Consider the following 15466-nt stretch of genomic DNA (forward strand, 5'->3'; position numbering starts at 1 on the left):
AGACCTTTCTCTTTTTTTCTCTTTTTTCTCTTTTTTTTTCGTCTCAAAAAAGGCCCACACCAAAGAACTTTTGGAATAACGTGCAGAGACGGCTGCGCCCTGCACATGCAGTGCTCTGCGGTGTGATGTAGTCGGTGTGCTGCCCTTAAACTGGTCCCTGGAGGGCATCCTGCCTCATTGGTGATGTGCCTCCTCCTCCTCCTCTCTCCTATCAGGCACCCACGTACAGTCAGTGACCTCATCATCCCCTCCCTCCTCATCACTGGAGCAAAGCTGGCAGTATGCTTCAGCTGGGGGAACATGACTGCCAGATTGCTGTCCTTCTTGGGCACCCCCTCTCTCTGGGCTCACGTTACTGCCTTCCTCTAGCTGGGTACCATCATCGGAGCCTTCAAAACGCTGGGCATCCTCCTGGAGCATGTACCCAACACTGTGGTCAAACAGTTCAGGGGACTCCTCAGGAGGACATGGTGGGGCTAGGGAAGGAGTGACTGATGCCATTGAGCCGAGGGAAGAGGCCGCATTGGCAGCTGCTTTGCCAGACAAAGTACCCTGAGCCTGGGTGAGAGAGGATGAGAGGATGAGGATGGCTTGGTCATCCACTCTACCAAGTCTTCCGCATGTTGCGGCTCAACACGGCCAGCTGCTGAAAAAAAGGACAAGTGTGTCCCACGGCCACTTGCTGATGAGGATGTACCGTCTCCACGACCAGCACTGTTGCCTCTAGACACAGAGCCTGCTTGCCCTCTTTTATTGGCTTGTGACTGTCTGCCTCACCTTGTTGGCCTTCCAGACATAGTAATGGCCTGCAGTGAGATGTAACTGCACAAAGCTGGAATGTGTATATATATATACTGATACTGCAGCTAGCAGAATCAACTGCCTGCCTGTAGTTTTATTAGTATGAGAACACCAGCAATTGTCTTCAGGTAGCTTTAGGTGCACACTGTGCAGAGGACACAGTACACTAACTATAAATACTGTAGCTGCCTGCCTGTGGTATTAATAGGAGCAGAACAACAGCAATTTTCTTCAGGTAGTTTTAGGTGCACACTGTGCAGAGGATGCACTACAATAACTGTAAATACTGTAGCTGCCTGCCTGTGGTATTAATAGGATCAGAAGAACACCACTAATTTTCTTCAGGTAGCTTTAGGTCCACACTGTGCAGAGGACACACTACACTAACTGTAAATACTGTAGCTGCCTGCCTGTGGTATTAATAGGAGCAGAACAGCAATTGTCACCAGGTAGCTTTAGGTGCACACTGTGCAGAGGATGCACTACACTAACTGTAAATACTGTTCCTGCCTGTGGTATTAATAGGAGCAGAACAACAGCAATTTTCTTCAGGTAGCTTTAGGTGCACACTGTGCAGAGGACGCAGTACACTAACTGTAAATTCTGTAGCTGCCTGCCTGTGGTATTAATATAGGATCAGAAGAACACCACCAATTTAATTCAGGTAGCTTTAGGTGCACACTGTGCAGAGGACGCACTACACTAACTATAAATTCTGTAGCTGCCTGCCTGTGGTATTAATAGGATCAGAAGAACACCACTAATTTTCTTCATGTAGCTTTAGGTGCACACTGTGCAGAGGACACACTACACTAATTTGTAAATACTGCAGCTGCCTGCGGTACTGTACTAATAGGGTCAGAAGAACACCACTAATTTTTTTCAGGTAGCTTTTATGGGCACACTGTGCAGAGGACGCACTACACTAACTTGTAATCTAACTTACATCAAATGACACTGTCTCCCTGTCTATCTATCTCTTGCTCTCAACGCCTGAACACACTACACAGGGCTGCTGTGCAGGCGGCCTTATGTAATGTGGGGCGTGTACTAAACCCCCTGAGCCATAATTGCCCTGGCTTTGGCTAATTACGGCTCTCTGTACAGACGCCTCTGTGATTGGCCAAGCATGCGGGTCATAGTGCATGCTTGGCCAATCATCAGCCAGCAATGCACTGCGATGCCGCAGTGAATTATGGGCCATGATGCGCCACTCGAATTTGGCGCGAACGGCCCATCTCGTTCATAATTCGGCAAAAGGCCGAACACGCGATGTTCAAGTCGAACATGGGTTAGACTCAAACACGAAGCTCATCCCTATTAAGCACTAAATATAGTGAAGGATCCCTCTGACCCTTATTATTGTCTAGAGGAAAACAAAAGCTCTTGTGCACAAGTATGCTTATCAGGTAATCTATAGTTCGAAATGGATAATGTTTCAGGCCTTGCTGCCCTCCGGGATGGGGGTATCTTAACAGTCAAAAAAGGAATAAAAGAGAGAGGGCACACCTTGTGCATTATCCTTAGATACATTTTATTGAGTAACAATATAAAAAACTACTCACAAGCATGTGAAAGGAACCGCAATAAGGTGAAGGAGAGGACCCAGGTGCCACGGCTGCTAATGCGTTTCGAAGGATAACCTTCTTTCTCAGAGCCTTGTTATTGTCTGTTTGCACTCCTGCTATGTGGGAGGTGTTATAGAACAATGAAAGCCTGCAAAGCTAGGATTAAGAATAGTTTCTAACCTGGTGTGGTGATACAGTTGAATAAATCACTATATTAAAGAATAATTGGTTATTTTTAATAACATACAGACTTTTAGTAGAAACATTTTTATTTTGCTCTTCTTCCTTCTTCTTCTTACTTATCTTTTCTCCATTATTTTGTGCTGTACAAAACTACCTTAAAGCGGAACTCCTTTGACAGGTATCCTGTTCCCACTTCCGGGAGTCCGCGCCACGGCCCATGACATCACCGCGGGGCTCCCTCCTCCTCCCCCTGTCGCCGGGCCAGTAGGAGAGAGGAGCAGGACCTTGCGCATGTGCAGTAGGGTTCTCGGTGTGAAGCCTTAAGGCTACACTGCAGGGTTCCCCTACCTGCAATGGTGACGGCAGCACCCGACAACTGATGGAAACATCAGCTGTGGTGCCGACATCGCTGGACTCCAGGACAGGTAAGTATCCTATTATTAAAAGCCAGCAGGTGCAGTATGTGTAGCTGCTGGCTTTTAATTTTTTTTTTTGGGCAGAACTCCACTTTAAAGTCAATGTAAACCCTCCCCTATACCCAGTGAAGTGAACAGCCTCAAATGATACACAGAGTTGAAACAAATCTCCCTACATAAGTTTTACATGTTTATCTGAAGTCTTTGCTTTCTAGAGCACAGTGTGTTACAAATCTCTCTTTCTGTTTCATCAGTGGGAGGGGAGTCTGGGCATACACTGTGTGTGTGAGCTGATTGGAGAAAAGACACATGCCCCCTCCACATAGGCAGAGGAATGAAGGAACTTGCAGAGCTGTATTGTGAATAGACAAGCTCTCTGCTTATTTAAAGCACCTTCCCGACACAAATGTTCAGCTGCTTTTATCTCCTGTGTCTGAGAACTTGTCAGAAGTTCTCATGCTGATAAGGAAAGGAGCAGCAGAAAGACACAGTACTAGTGCTTTGGAGAGAGATAAGTAAACACTACATATATAAATGTGCAGATCAGATTTCATGAATGGGGTTTACATCCACTTTACCATTTCAGCCCCGGAAGGTTTTAGCCCCTTAATGACCAGAGCTTTTTTTTGCGATAAGGCACTGCGTTGCTTTAATTGACAAATGCGTGGTCGTATGATGATGTACCCAAACAAAATTCATGTCCTTTTTTTCCCCACAAATAGAGCTTTCTTTTGGTGGTATCTGCGGTTTTTATTTTTTGCGCTATAAACAAAAAAAAGCGACAATTTTGAAAAAAACTTTTTTTTTTACTTTCTGCTGTAATACATATCCAAAAAAATATATAAAAAACAAAATATATTCATCAGTTTAGGCCGATATATATACTTCTACATATTTTTTGAAAAAAAAAATCTCAGTAGGTGTATAATGATTGTTTTGTGCAAAAATTATCGTGTCTACAAACTATGGGATCGATTTAGGGACTTTCATTTATTTTTTATTTTGTTTTTTGTTTTTACTGGGAATAGCGGCGATCTGCGATCTTGTAGCGGGACTGCGACATTGCAGTGGACAAATCTGACCACAAATTACACTTTTTGGGGACCAGTGACATTATTACATTGATCAGTGCTATAACAATGCACTGATCAATGTATAACACTGGCAGGGAAGGTGTTAACACTAGGGGGCAATCAAGGGGTTAAATGTGTTCTCTCAGCGTGTTCTAACTGTAGGGGGGGGTGGGCTCACCACAACATGACAGAGATCACTGGGAGCAGTAGATCTGTCTTGTCACTAGGCAGAATGGGGAAATGCCTTGTTTACATAGTCCAGGGATATGCAATTAGCGGACCTCCAGCTGTTGCAAAACTACAAGTTGCACCAATACCGATATCGGTATCAGAGCCGATACTAAGCATTTGCATTTGCTCCGATACCTGAAAAACTGATACTTTCAGGCTCGGTTCTTTCAGCCGTCAGTGGGATTCACCCACTGACAAATGAAATGGTAAACAGAAAAAAAAAGCCAGCAATTATCAGTTGTTAACTACTTAAGGACCAGGCCTATTTTTCAGACTTACACGTTTACAAGTTAAAATCATTTTAAAATCATTTTTTTTGCTAGAAAATTGCTTAGAACCCCCAAACATTATATATATTTTTTTCTAAAACCCTAGAGAATAAAATGGCAGTCGTTGCAATATTTTCTGTTGCACCGTATTTGCACAACGGTCTTACAATACACTTTTTTGAATTAAAAAATAAGACAACAGTAAAGTTAGCTAATTTTTTTTTATATTGTGAAAGATAATGTTGTGCCGAGTAAATTGATACCCAACATGTCACGCTTCAAAATTGCGCCCGCTCGTGGAATGGCGACAAAATTTTACCCTTAAAACCCCCATAGGCGATGTTTAAAAATTTCTACAGGTTACCAGTTTTAAGCTACAGAGGAGGTATAGGGCTAGAATTATTTCTCTCACTCTAATGATCACGACGATATCTCACATGTCTGGTTTGAACACAGTTTTCATATGCTGGCGCTACTCACGTATGCGTTCGCTTTAGCGTGCAAGCTCGTCGGGACGGGGCGCTTTAAATTATTATTATTTTTTTTATTTTACTTCTTTTTTATTTTGACACTATCCTTTTAAAAAAAATAGTTTGGGTCACTTTTATTCCTATTACAAGAAGTGTAAACATCCATTGTAATAGAAAAAAGTATGACAGGACCTCTTAAATGTGAGATCTGGGGTCAAAAAGACACATTTACACTAAAATGCAATAAAAAAAAAAAAATGTAAATTGAAAAAAAAAATTCTCCTTTAAGAGCAAGTCAATGGTATGGAGCTGAGTGGCGGCCATCTTCCAATCACTCAACAGCCCGCCAAGCAGGAGAGAGGACCCGATAGTCTCCACCGCTTATCGGCGGCTCCTGTAAGCGGTGGAGACCACCAGAAACGTGGCGGGAGGGGGGCCCTCTCCCGCCCCCGATAAAAGTTATCTTGTGGCGAATCTGCCACAGAGACCACTTTTGTCTGAAAGAGAACCGCCCCCTGAAGAAGAGGATACCTGTCAGGGCTGGGCTCAGCCCTTCCTTCTCTGAACTGGCCACTCAGCTGTCGGCTAATTGCCAGCTCCTATCTCTCTACAGTTACTCAGCTGTTGATGATCCTGCCGTCCACTTAAGCCGTCCAGTCCAGAGGATCTCTGCCTTCACCTTGGTCAACATCACAAGAAACATCTACTGCGTTCCTGTTTAAAGACTGGCTTTGCTGACATCCCTTCTGGCTCCAGATCCTGCTTGCTGTTCCACTACATTGATCCCTGACTTCTGGCTTGGCTGACTATCCGTTCCGGTTACTGAACTTTGGCTAAGTTTTGACTATGTTTGTTCTTTTTATGTGTGATTTAGCTGTACTTCTGTCTCGGTCTGATTTCATGGTTTCTGACAATACCAGGGTTATGGCAGCTATCTGATGCCATAATAACGATATTCCTCTTTAAAGTGTCGACGTGTAACAACGGCGGTCCGTACGTGGTTAAGAAGCCGGGCCGCCGCGTCCCTAACAACCAATGACTCATTCAGCTGTCAGTTGGGTTCCCCTGTTGACAGCTGAAGTGTAAGTGAAGTCCCAGCAAATGGAGCTGTCAGATAATAAAAAAAATCAGCCAGGCAATGTTTATCAACAACATTGCTCAGCTGCTGAAACAGAAAGATAAAAAGAAACATTGTTTCACCTACAGATCAAAGGAATGAACTTCGATATGCAGATGAAGTCAGTTTAGAGCAACCTGGCAAGTAAAAGATATATTCAGTGGTACCTTGGATTACGAGCATAATTCGTTCCAGAAGCATGCATGAAATCCAAAGCACTTGTATATCAAAGCGAGTTTCCCCATAGGAATCAATGGAAACTCAGATAATTAGTTCCACAGTAACTGCTGGTGTATGCAGTACCGCGCAGGCGCCGCAGACACTCAGAGACGCTCGGGAACTGAGCATCTCCGAGCATCACCGGCGGCCCGCACCTCTGGCCACATGCGGTTCTGCACACCCCAGCAGCTTGAATCCTGCTCATCTTGCGACACAACGCTCACAAATTGAGTCAGGATTTTTTTTTTAAAAAAGCTCGTATTCGCGAAACGCTCGTAAACCACGTTACTCGCAATCCGAGGTTTTACTGTATATTTTTTTGGTTTTGTATTAAAAGTCCCTCTGTTTAACCCCTTAATTTACTATAATCAGCCTTAATTAACTCCTTATTCTCCTTCTTCATTTAATTATTTTGCTGCTGATTTTTTTTGTTCAATTTTATTATTATAAACTATTAGTAATTAAACCTTTTTTTTTGTTTGCTTTGTTCAATAATATTTTTACACCTTTCACATTGAAAAAAGTGCAAATTAAAAAAAAAATAAAAAAATAATAATAAAAAAAAAAAAAATATATATATATATATATATATATATATATATATATATATATATATATATATATATACTATTGCTGACAGCTGAAGTTTAAACAAAAATTTTCTCTAGGTAATGATAATTGGTATTGTCGGGTACTCCTAAAAAAAGTGTATTGGTGCATCCGTAACCATAAACATTATTACTGCCAACATGTCATAAAACTGGAACAGAACCCACATAAATCACATATCACTGGTTTTGGCATAATTTGTGTTTCCTTACTAACTGGCATGTGACCTGAAAAACCGCCAAATTTGGTGAATGTCATCTCATGTCTAAAAATATTTTTTTAATGATTTTAACACATCTGTAAATGAAAATTCTATTATAATTAAATATATAAATTAAATTATATTTTTTTGGCAGTTTATCCAACATATGACTTCAACAAAACTATTACAGATGAATGGACACCAGATTTATACGGTAAGAAGCTTTTCTTTCTTTAGTAGCTGATAATGCTGTAATGTTGCACATGTTTCACCTGTTCGATGCAAATGGTTTCCTCAGTTCTAATAAATGTTAGGAACATACTCCAATATCCCGCAAAAGTAAGTACACCTCTCACATTTTTGTAAATATTTTATTCTATCTTTTCATGTGACAACACTGAAGAAATGACACTTTGCTACAATGTAAAGTAGTGAGTGTACAGCTTGTATAACAGTGTAAATTTGCTGTCCCCTCAAAATAACTCAACACACAGCCATTAATGTCTAAACCGCTGGCAACAAAAGTGAGTACACCCTGAAGTGAAAGTGTCCAAAGTGAGCCCAATTAGCCATTTTCCCTCCCCTCTGTCATGTGACTCGTTAGTGTTACAAGGTCTCAGGTGTGAATGGGGAGCAGGTGTGTTAAATTTGGTGTTATGGCTCTCACTCTCTCATACTGGTCACTGGAAGTTCAACATGGCACCTCATGGCCAAGAATTCTCTGAGGATCTGAAAAAAAGAATTGTTTCTCTACATAAAGATGTACTAGGCTATAAGAAGATTGCCAAGACCCTAAAAATGAGCTGCAGCACGGTGGCCAAGACCATACAGCGGTTTACCAGGACAGGTTCCACTCAGAACAGGCCTCGCCATGGTCCACCAAAGAAGTTGAGTGCACATGCTCAGCATCTTATCCAGAGGTTGTCTTTGGGAAATAGACGTATGAGTGCTGCCAGCATTGCTGCAGAGGTTGAAGGGGTGGGGGGTCAGCCTGTCAGTGCTCAGACCATACGCCACACACTGCATCAAATTGGTCTGCATGGCTGTCGTCCCAGAAGGAAGCCTCTTCTAAAGATGATGCACAAGAAAGCCTGCAAACAGTTTTCTGAAGACAAGCAGACTAAGGACATGGATTACTGGAACCATGTCCTGTGGTCTGATGAGACCAAGATAAACTTATTTGGTTCAGATGGTGTCAAATATTAGAGATGTGCACAATGGAAAAAATGTGTTTTGCTTTATTTTGAATTCATTTGTTAAGCTTATAAATTTTGTTTCATCATATCTGCTATGTTAGAATAATTTGTTTTCAGAATTTGTTTCATATATTGAGACTTGTTTTGTATATTCTTTATTTTCAAATCGATTTGAAATTCAAATTGTAACATTCGAAATTTTAATTTTGACATTTGAAATTCGAATTTCAAAATTTGAATTTCAGAAGACAGCTACTGTATATTTGTTCTATTCTATCCTTATATTATTTACATTATTTTCTGCTTTATTCTATTCTATTCTATTCTATTGCCGAAGTAGGAATCATCATCTTATTTCACTTTTATTCCTTACAGTATTTATTGAAATAGGTTTCCATTTCGAATTTACGTTCGAAATTCAAATTCACTTTCAAATTCAAATTTGGATAATTTGTTTTTTATATAATTTATGTTGGATTAATTGAACTTCCTTACTTTTGTGATTCGAAAATTTGGATACATCCAAAAAACAAAAAATGTGTCCTAATTTCGATCGTAACTAAACTAATCATACATGTTTATCAAATATCTACAAAAGAGGACACCCCTTAAGAAGGGGAGGGCAGAGTAGAGAATCTGTGTCTATACACTTTAATGAGAGCACCAAACAAATGTCCAAGAGTTTTCCTAATGATAAAATTAGTTCACATTAGTAAACAGGAAACAGCCAACAGGTTTCAGGGGGCTAAACATACACCCCTACAGGGGTTAGCAGAAACACAGGATCTCTGTCTTCCCTTTAGACATGTACAGTTCATTTCGTTCCAAATTAATATTCAGACAAATTTTTCATTTTTCGGAGATTCGGATATATCCGAATACCCGAATTACAAAATAAACACATTTTACCGAATGCTCCGAATAACGAAACAAAATTTGTTCAAATTTCGGAAATTTGGACTGAAATTCAAATTGAATTTTACATCGAACTCCAGTCGAATTCTAATGCCGATCGGAATTCTCATCGGAAAAAGATATGATGGCTTTTCCAACGGGATTCCGCTCAACCTTGCCTTGCATACACAAGGTCATGCAAATGTTAGCTGAACTTCCGACCGTCAAGAATGCGGTGACGTACAACACTATGATGAGCCGAGAAAATGAAGTTCAATGAAGTAATGAAGAAAATGAAGAATGAAAATTAAGTTCCAAGCATGCGTCGACCTGTTTCCCAGCATGCAAAGGAATTTTGCGCGTCAGAATTGCTACAGACGATAGCATTTTCCGATAGGAACTTTTTCCGATCAAAAAATTAGGAACCTGCTTTCATTCTTTTGCTGGCTGAAATTCGGCCAGCAAAAGTCCGATGGAGCATACACACGGTCGCATTTTCCGTCGAAAAGCTCTCATCGGCCTTTTGCTGGCCAAAGTTCCGATCGTGTGTACGGGGCATAACTGTACACATATTGCTGAAATCAAAGACTGTGTGTGTTGTTATAGTACCATTTTGAAATAATGCTCTTTTTGTTAAGCCAGAAGTGATTCAAAGAGTCATTGTAGTCATTTGATGAAGATTTTTCTTTTGTTTGTTCACTTTGCCACTTTTGATTCGAAAAAAAAAAAAAAAAAAATCCAAATTTTTCAATTCGACTGGTTCAAAATGTATAGACTCGAACATTTCGAATCCCAAAAAAAATAGCTAAATTCAAAAAAGACATAAAATGAATTCCGAATACAAATTCTGAAGACAAATTCAGAATACAAATCCTGAATAACAATTGAATGAATCAACTGAATCAACTGAATTTAACGTAACTAAATAACTAGATTAATGAATCTAAAAGAAAAACATGTTTTCGTCATGCACATCCCTTGTCACAGAACGGTGATCTGCCTTGGTTACATAGGCAGACCGCATTCTGTCTCTGTTGGGAACAATTGGCGGGTTCCAGTGGACATCAGGTGTGCTGGACTCACCGATTGGCTCCTTGGAGCTGGTTGCCGGAAACCCTGAAACTGGTTAAAAGCCATGTTATGAGTCAAACTTCAGGATGGTAAAAAAACATGGCGGCATTTTACTGTAACATGTAAAATACAATGCTTTATAAACTCTCTTAATACATTTTGGCCAAAATGCATTCTGCTACATAAAAAAAATCCCAATAAGTGTATATTGACTGGTTTGCATGAAAGGTATATACTGGAATTTGTATTCATTTATTTTTTTATATTAGTAATGGCGGTGATTAGCGACTTATAGTGGGACAGCACAATCTGACACTAACTGATATTTTGTGGGAACTAATAAACTGCCACTGCCATCACCAGTGACAATATTACAGTGATCAGTGCTAAAAATATATACTTTCATTGTACTAATGGCACTGGGCAGAAAGGAGTTAATATCTAGCATGATCAAGGGGTTAAATATGTGCCTAACCAGTGTTTATGCATGTGCTGCTTTTACTGGGGATCTAGTTTTCAGCGGTTTACACTCACAGAGCTGTGTTCTGTGAAACTCAGAGCTGATCGCCGGGTGTCGGCGGTCAATCACTGGCCAGGACCCAGTGATTGCTAATGTGCTGTGATGAATCAAAGCACAGCTGGGCAGGTGGCACGTGTGTGCGCCCCCTACACGTAACTGCAGAATCACATATATATGTATACTCAGAGAGTAGGTACAGGTACTCCTCTCTTCCAAGTCACCCCTTATCTCCGCCCCCTACCCACCTCCCAGTACAAGTTCCATCTTTTGTTCTCACCACCTACCCACCTCCCAGTACTGCCCCTTTTAACCACTTCAGCCCAGGAAGAATTTACCCCTCTTCCTGACCAGAGCACTTTTTGGGATTCAGCACTGCGTCGCTTTAACTAACAATTGCAAAGTCGTGCGACGTTTTACCCAAACAAAATTGACGTCCTTTTTTTCCCACAAATAGAGCTTTATTTTGGTGGTATTTGATCACCTCTGCGGTTTTTATTGATTGTTCTATAAACAAAACAAAAAAGATAATTTTGAAAAAAAAGCAATGTTTTTTACTTTTTGCTTTAATAAATATCCCCCAAAAATATACAAAAAATCAATTTTTTTCCTCAGTTTAGGCCGATATGTATTCTTCTACATATTTTTGGTAAAAAATATCACAATAAGCTTATATTGATTGGTTTGCGCAAAATTTATAGCATCTACAAAATAGGAGATAGTGTTATGGCATTTTTATTATTAATTTTTTTTCACTAGTAATGGCGGCAATCTGCGATTTTTATAGGGATTGCGACATTATGGCGGACACATCTGACATTTTTTACACTATTTTGAAACCATTGTCATTTACACAGCAATCAGTGCTATAAAAATGCATTGATTACTGTGTAAATTACACTGGCAGTGAAGGGGTTAACCACTAGGGGGCAGTGAAGGGGTTAAGTGTGTCCTAGGTAGTGATTCTAACTGTGAGGGGGCTGGACTTCAACACACAGGACAGTGATCACTGCTTTCGATGACAGAAAGCTTTGATCACTGTCCTGTCACTAGGCAGAACGGGGAAATGCTTTGTTTACAAAAGCATCTCCCCATTCCTCCTCTCCGTGACACGTTCGCAGGCACCCGGCGGACATCGAATCTGCAGGACCCACGGTCACGGAGACCGCGGCGGGTGTGCGCTTCCGGCGGCGCTCACGCGTTCGCAACACCGTTTCCTAAGGGGGGAGTATCTGTATGCCCCTTTTGCTTGCCAGTGCCATTCTGCCAACGTAAATCAGCGTATCAAGTATTATTTAGTGATGCTAAGTAATTTGTATGGAATTTGTTAATGATAATAGAAAATTAAGTAAAATAGATCCCCTGGAACTAGCAACAAAGAAAAAGCTCCCCAAGCAACAATAGACCTTACCCACAACAACAGATCCCCCAAGAAACAATAGACCCTGTCACGGAACGCCCCTCACTCCGCTTGAGTGCTTCCGTCATATACCGCTTCCTAAGTTCTGGAACACGAGTCCAATGGATCTGGCCATAGGAACCCCAAGAACTAGACAACACCAGTCTTGGAGTACATCAGAACTGCCTTTATTTTGAGATCTCACAGACCTTTTTATATCAGGGATGACTCAAAGCTAACCTAATTAACATGACCTAATTTACTACAAAATGTACCCAGACCAGATGACAGTCTTGTGGGCACCGGGCTTCACACATTAATACAATTAACAATACAAACAACAATCTCCCCCCTCCTCAGCCTAGACCATTCGTCTATTAGCCAGGGCTGGTGGCTAATGTGATCAGCTCTCTCAATTAACATAAACACATGTTGATAACACCAGCATCTCCTCACAGGATGTGTCCCAGCAGAATGAATCAGTCTTATCAGCAGGGGGCTGCTGGAGGAATCCCCCCTCCCTCTTCAGGGACACAAATATACAGTAAGGAGTCCCCATACAATATATACATGACTGAGTCCGATTAATACAGTTCAGACTGGATTTCTCATTCACCTCAAATGCTAGGGCCCATAATCGGTGGGCAACAGGCTTGCACACAGTCCTCTCCAACAGCCTCCGCTCTGGCCATGCCCGTGACAGACCCCCTGCAACAAAATCCCCCCTAGCAACAACAGATCCACCCCATGAACAATAGACCCCTACCAGCCATCACTGGCTGCTGGGAAACCTATTGTTGTCCAACCCCTACCAGCCAGCCAACAGTAGATCTCCTAGCAGCCAGCATTAATAGACTTTCCCACAGCCAGCAACAATAGACCCCACCCTTAAGAGTACATCCCTCCCAGCAACAATTGACCACCCAGCAACATAAGACAACCCCAGCAACAATAGACCCAACTGTCAACAATAGATTACACCCCCCAGAAAGAATAGATTCCCCAGCAGCCAGCATCAATGGACCCTCCATCATACCGCAGCACCCCATGCCATTACTACATTCAGTGCTGGAGGTGCCGGAACTGCGTATGTGTATACATAATTCTGCACAGCTGACCTGCACCTTCAGTTAATCAATATGTAGCTGCTAAATTTATTTAATTTTTAATTTCTGTGAATCTAATCTTTTTTTCTTTTTTCAGACACAACATACCCATATTATGGAATATATTCAGAAAGCGTGTTATCCATCGTAAATTGGAAGAACACCGAGTTTATTCCATCCATCCATACTGTTGTGTTCCTCGTGGCTCTTCCTCTCAATATCATGGCGATCGTCATATTCCTGGTGAAGATGAAGGTCAGGAAGCCGGCGATGGTCTACATGCTCAACCTCGCCACCGCAGATGTCCTCTTCGTTAGCGTCCTGCCATTTCTCATCATTTACAGATTTTCTGGAAATAACTGGCTGATGGGAGAAGAAATGTGTCGCTTTGTCATGGCGGCATTTTACTGTAACATGTACTGCTCCATCCTATTCATGACCAGTATCAGCGTGGACCGGTTCATAGCGGTAGCCTACGCGGTGAGGTCCCTGTCCTGGCGCACAGTAAACCGAGCCTGGTTGGTCTGTGGTGTCATCTGGACAATCTCATTGGCCAGCACGGTGCCTCTACTTGTAGGTGAACAAACCATGTTTATTTCTGAGCTAAATATCACAACTTGTTATGACGTGCAGTATAGTGAAGATTTGCGAGGGTTCTATTTTTACTATTTTACCACTCTTTTATCTTTGTTATTTTTCTTACCTTTATTCATTACAACGTTCTGTTACATCAGAATCATCCACAACCTGAGTACAATAAAGATGAATAATATGCGCAAGAGATTACGAGCCATCTACCTGACCGTAATTGTCCTTTGTGTGTTTGCCCTTTGTTTTGGCCCCACCAACGTCCTCCATTTCTCCTATTATCTTCAGATGTATTATTATGATGATGACTCTCTGTATGAGGCCTACACCCTCTCTTCCACTATCTGCAGCATCAGCTGTTGTCTGGATCCTCTTATCTATTATCTGGCTTCCTCCCAGTGTCAGAGATACGTCTACAGCTTGTTGGGCCGGAAGAAAGATTATCGCCCTCCAAGAAGACAACACTCAGCCCTAACAGACAAAGAGGAATACACAGAGGTGATCTTTCGGGAAGAGACTTGCTGAAACTCCCAAGCAAAAGTGATGGGCTGTAGGCCACAATGACCAATCCAATTTTACCTGGACAAAAATCCCACAGAGATCCATTTTGATTGGTTGCTTTGGGTACTTTATGTTTTGCTTTTTTGTCCTATGCTGTGAACTTTTGCAAAGCCTTTAAAAAATTAATATGAACCATTTCAGTGCTTTTGAATTTATCATTAACTAGTATATAGATTGCTGTGCTTCCTTTTTGCTTAGCATTTCCTAAACTAATATGAATTTAAAATACAATAAAAATCAATGTATGCAGATTTGAAAATATATGTTGGCTGTATGTCATATTTAGTCCCCGGTTCACACTGGTGTGACATAGGGGTTGATCTACTAAAACTGGAGAGTGCAAAATTTGGTGCAGCTGTGGATGGTAGCCAATCAGCTTTAACGTCAGCTTGTTCAATTAACCACTTAAGGACCAAGCCTCTTTTTGAGATTTATTGTTTACAAGTTAAAAACAGTTTTTTTTTTCTAGAAAATTATTTAGAACCTCCAAACATTATACATTTTTTTCTAACACCCTAGAGAATAAAATGGCGTTCATTGCAATACTTTCTGTCACACCGGGTCTTACAAGCGCACTATTTTTGGGAAAAAATACAACTTTTTTGAATTAAAAAATAAGACAACAGTAACTTTTTTTATATTGTGAAAGATAATTTCACGCCGAGTAAATTGATACCCAAGATGTCACACTTCAAAATTGCGCCCGCTCGTGGAATGGCGACAAACTTTTACCTTTAAAAATCTCCATAGGCGACGTTTAAATTATTCTACAGGTTGCATGTTTTGAGTCACAGAGAAGGTCTAGGGCTAGAATTATTGCTCTTGCTCTACTGATCGTGGCGATACCTCACATGTGTGGTTCGAACACTGTTTTCATATGTGAGCGCTACTCACGTATGCGTTTGCTTCTGCATGCGAGCTTGGCGGGACAGGGCGCGTTTAAAAAACATTTTTTTTCTTATTTATTTTACCTTTT

At 41.1% G+C, this 15466-nt stretch overlaps 1 protein-coding gene across 1 annotated transcript in view; it reads left to right on the forward strand.

The window, feature by feature from the left end:
- Positions 1–15164, forward strand: part of LOC141134887 (proteinase-activated receptor 1-like) — a 30057-nt gene extending 14893 nt beyond the window's left edge. Inside the window, exons 2-3 of the mRNA XM_073624316.1 lie at positions 7313–7372; positions 13439–15164. Coding sequence (XP_073480417.1) covers positions 7313–7372; positions 13439–14454 — 1076 coding nt within the window. The 3' untranslated portion in view covers positions 14455–15164. The remainder of the gene's footprint in view (positions 1–7312; positions 7373–13438) is intronic.
- The last annotated feature ends 302 nt before the right edge of the window (positions 15165–15466 follow it).

The sequence above is a fragment of the Aquarana catesbeiana genome, linkage group LG03, assembly GCF_042186555.1.
Source record: "Aquarana catesbeiana isolate 2022-GZ linkage group LG03, ASM4218655v1, whole genome shotgun sequence".
Classification (NCBI taxonomy): domain Eukaryota; kingdom Metazoa; phylum Chordata; class Amphibia; order Anura; family Ranidae; genus Aquarana; species Aquarana catesbeiana.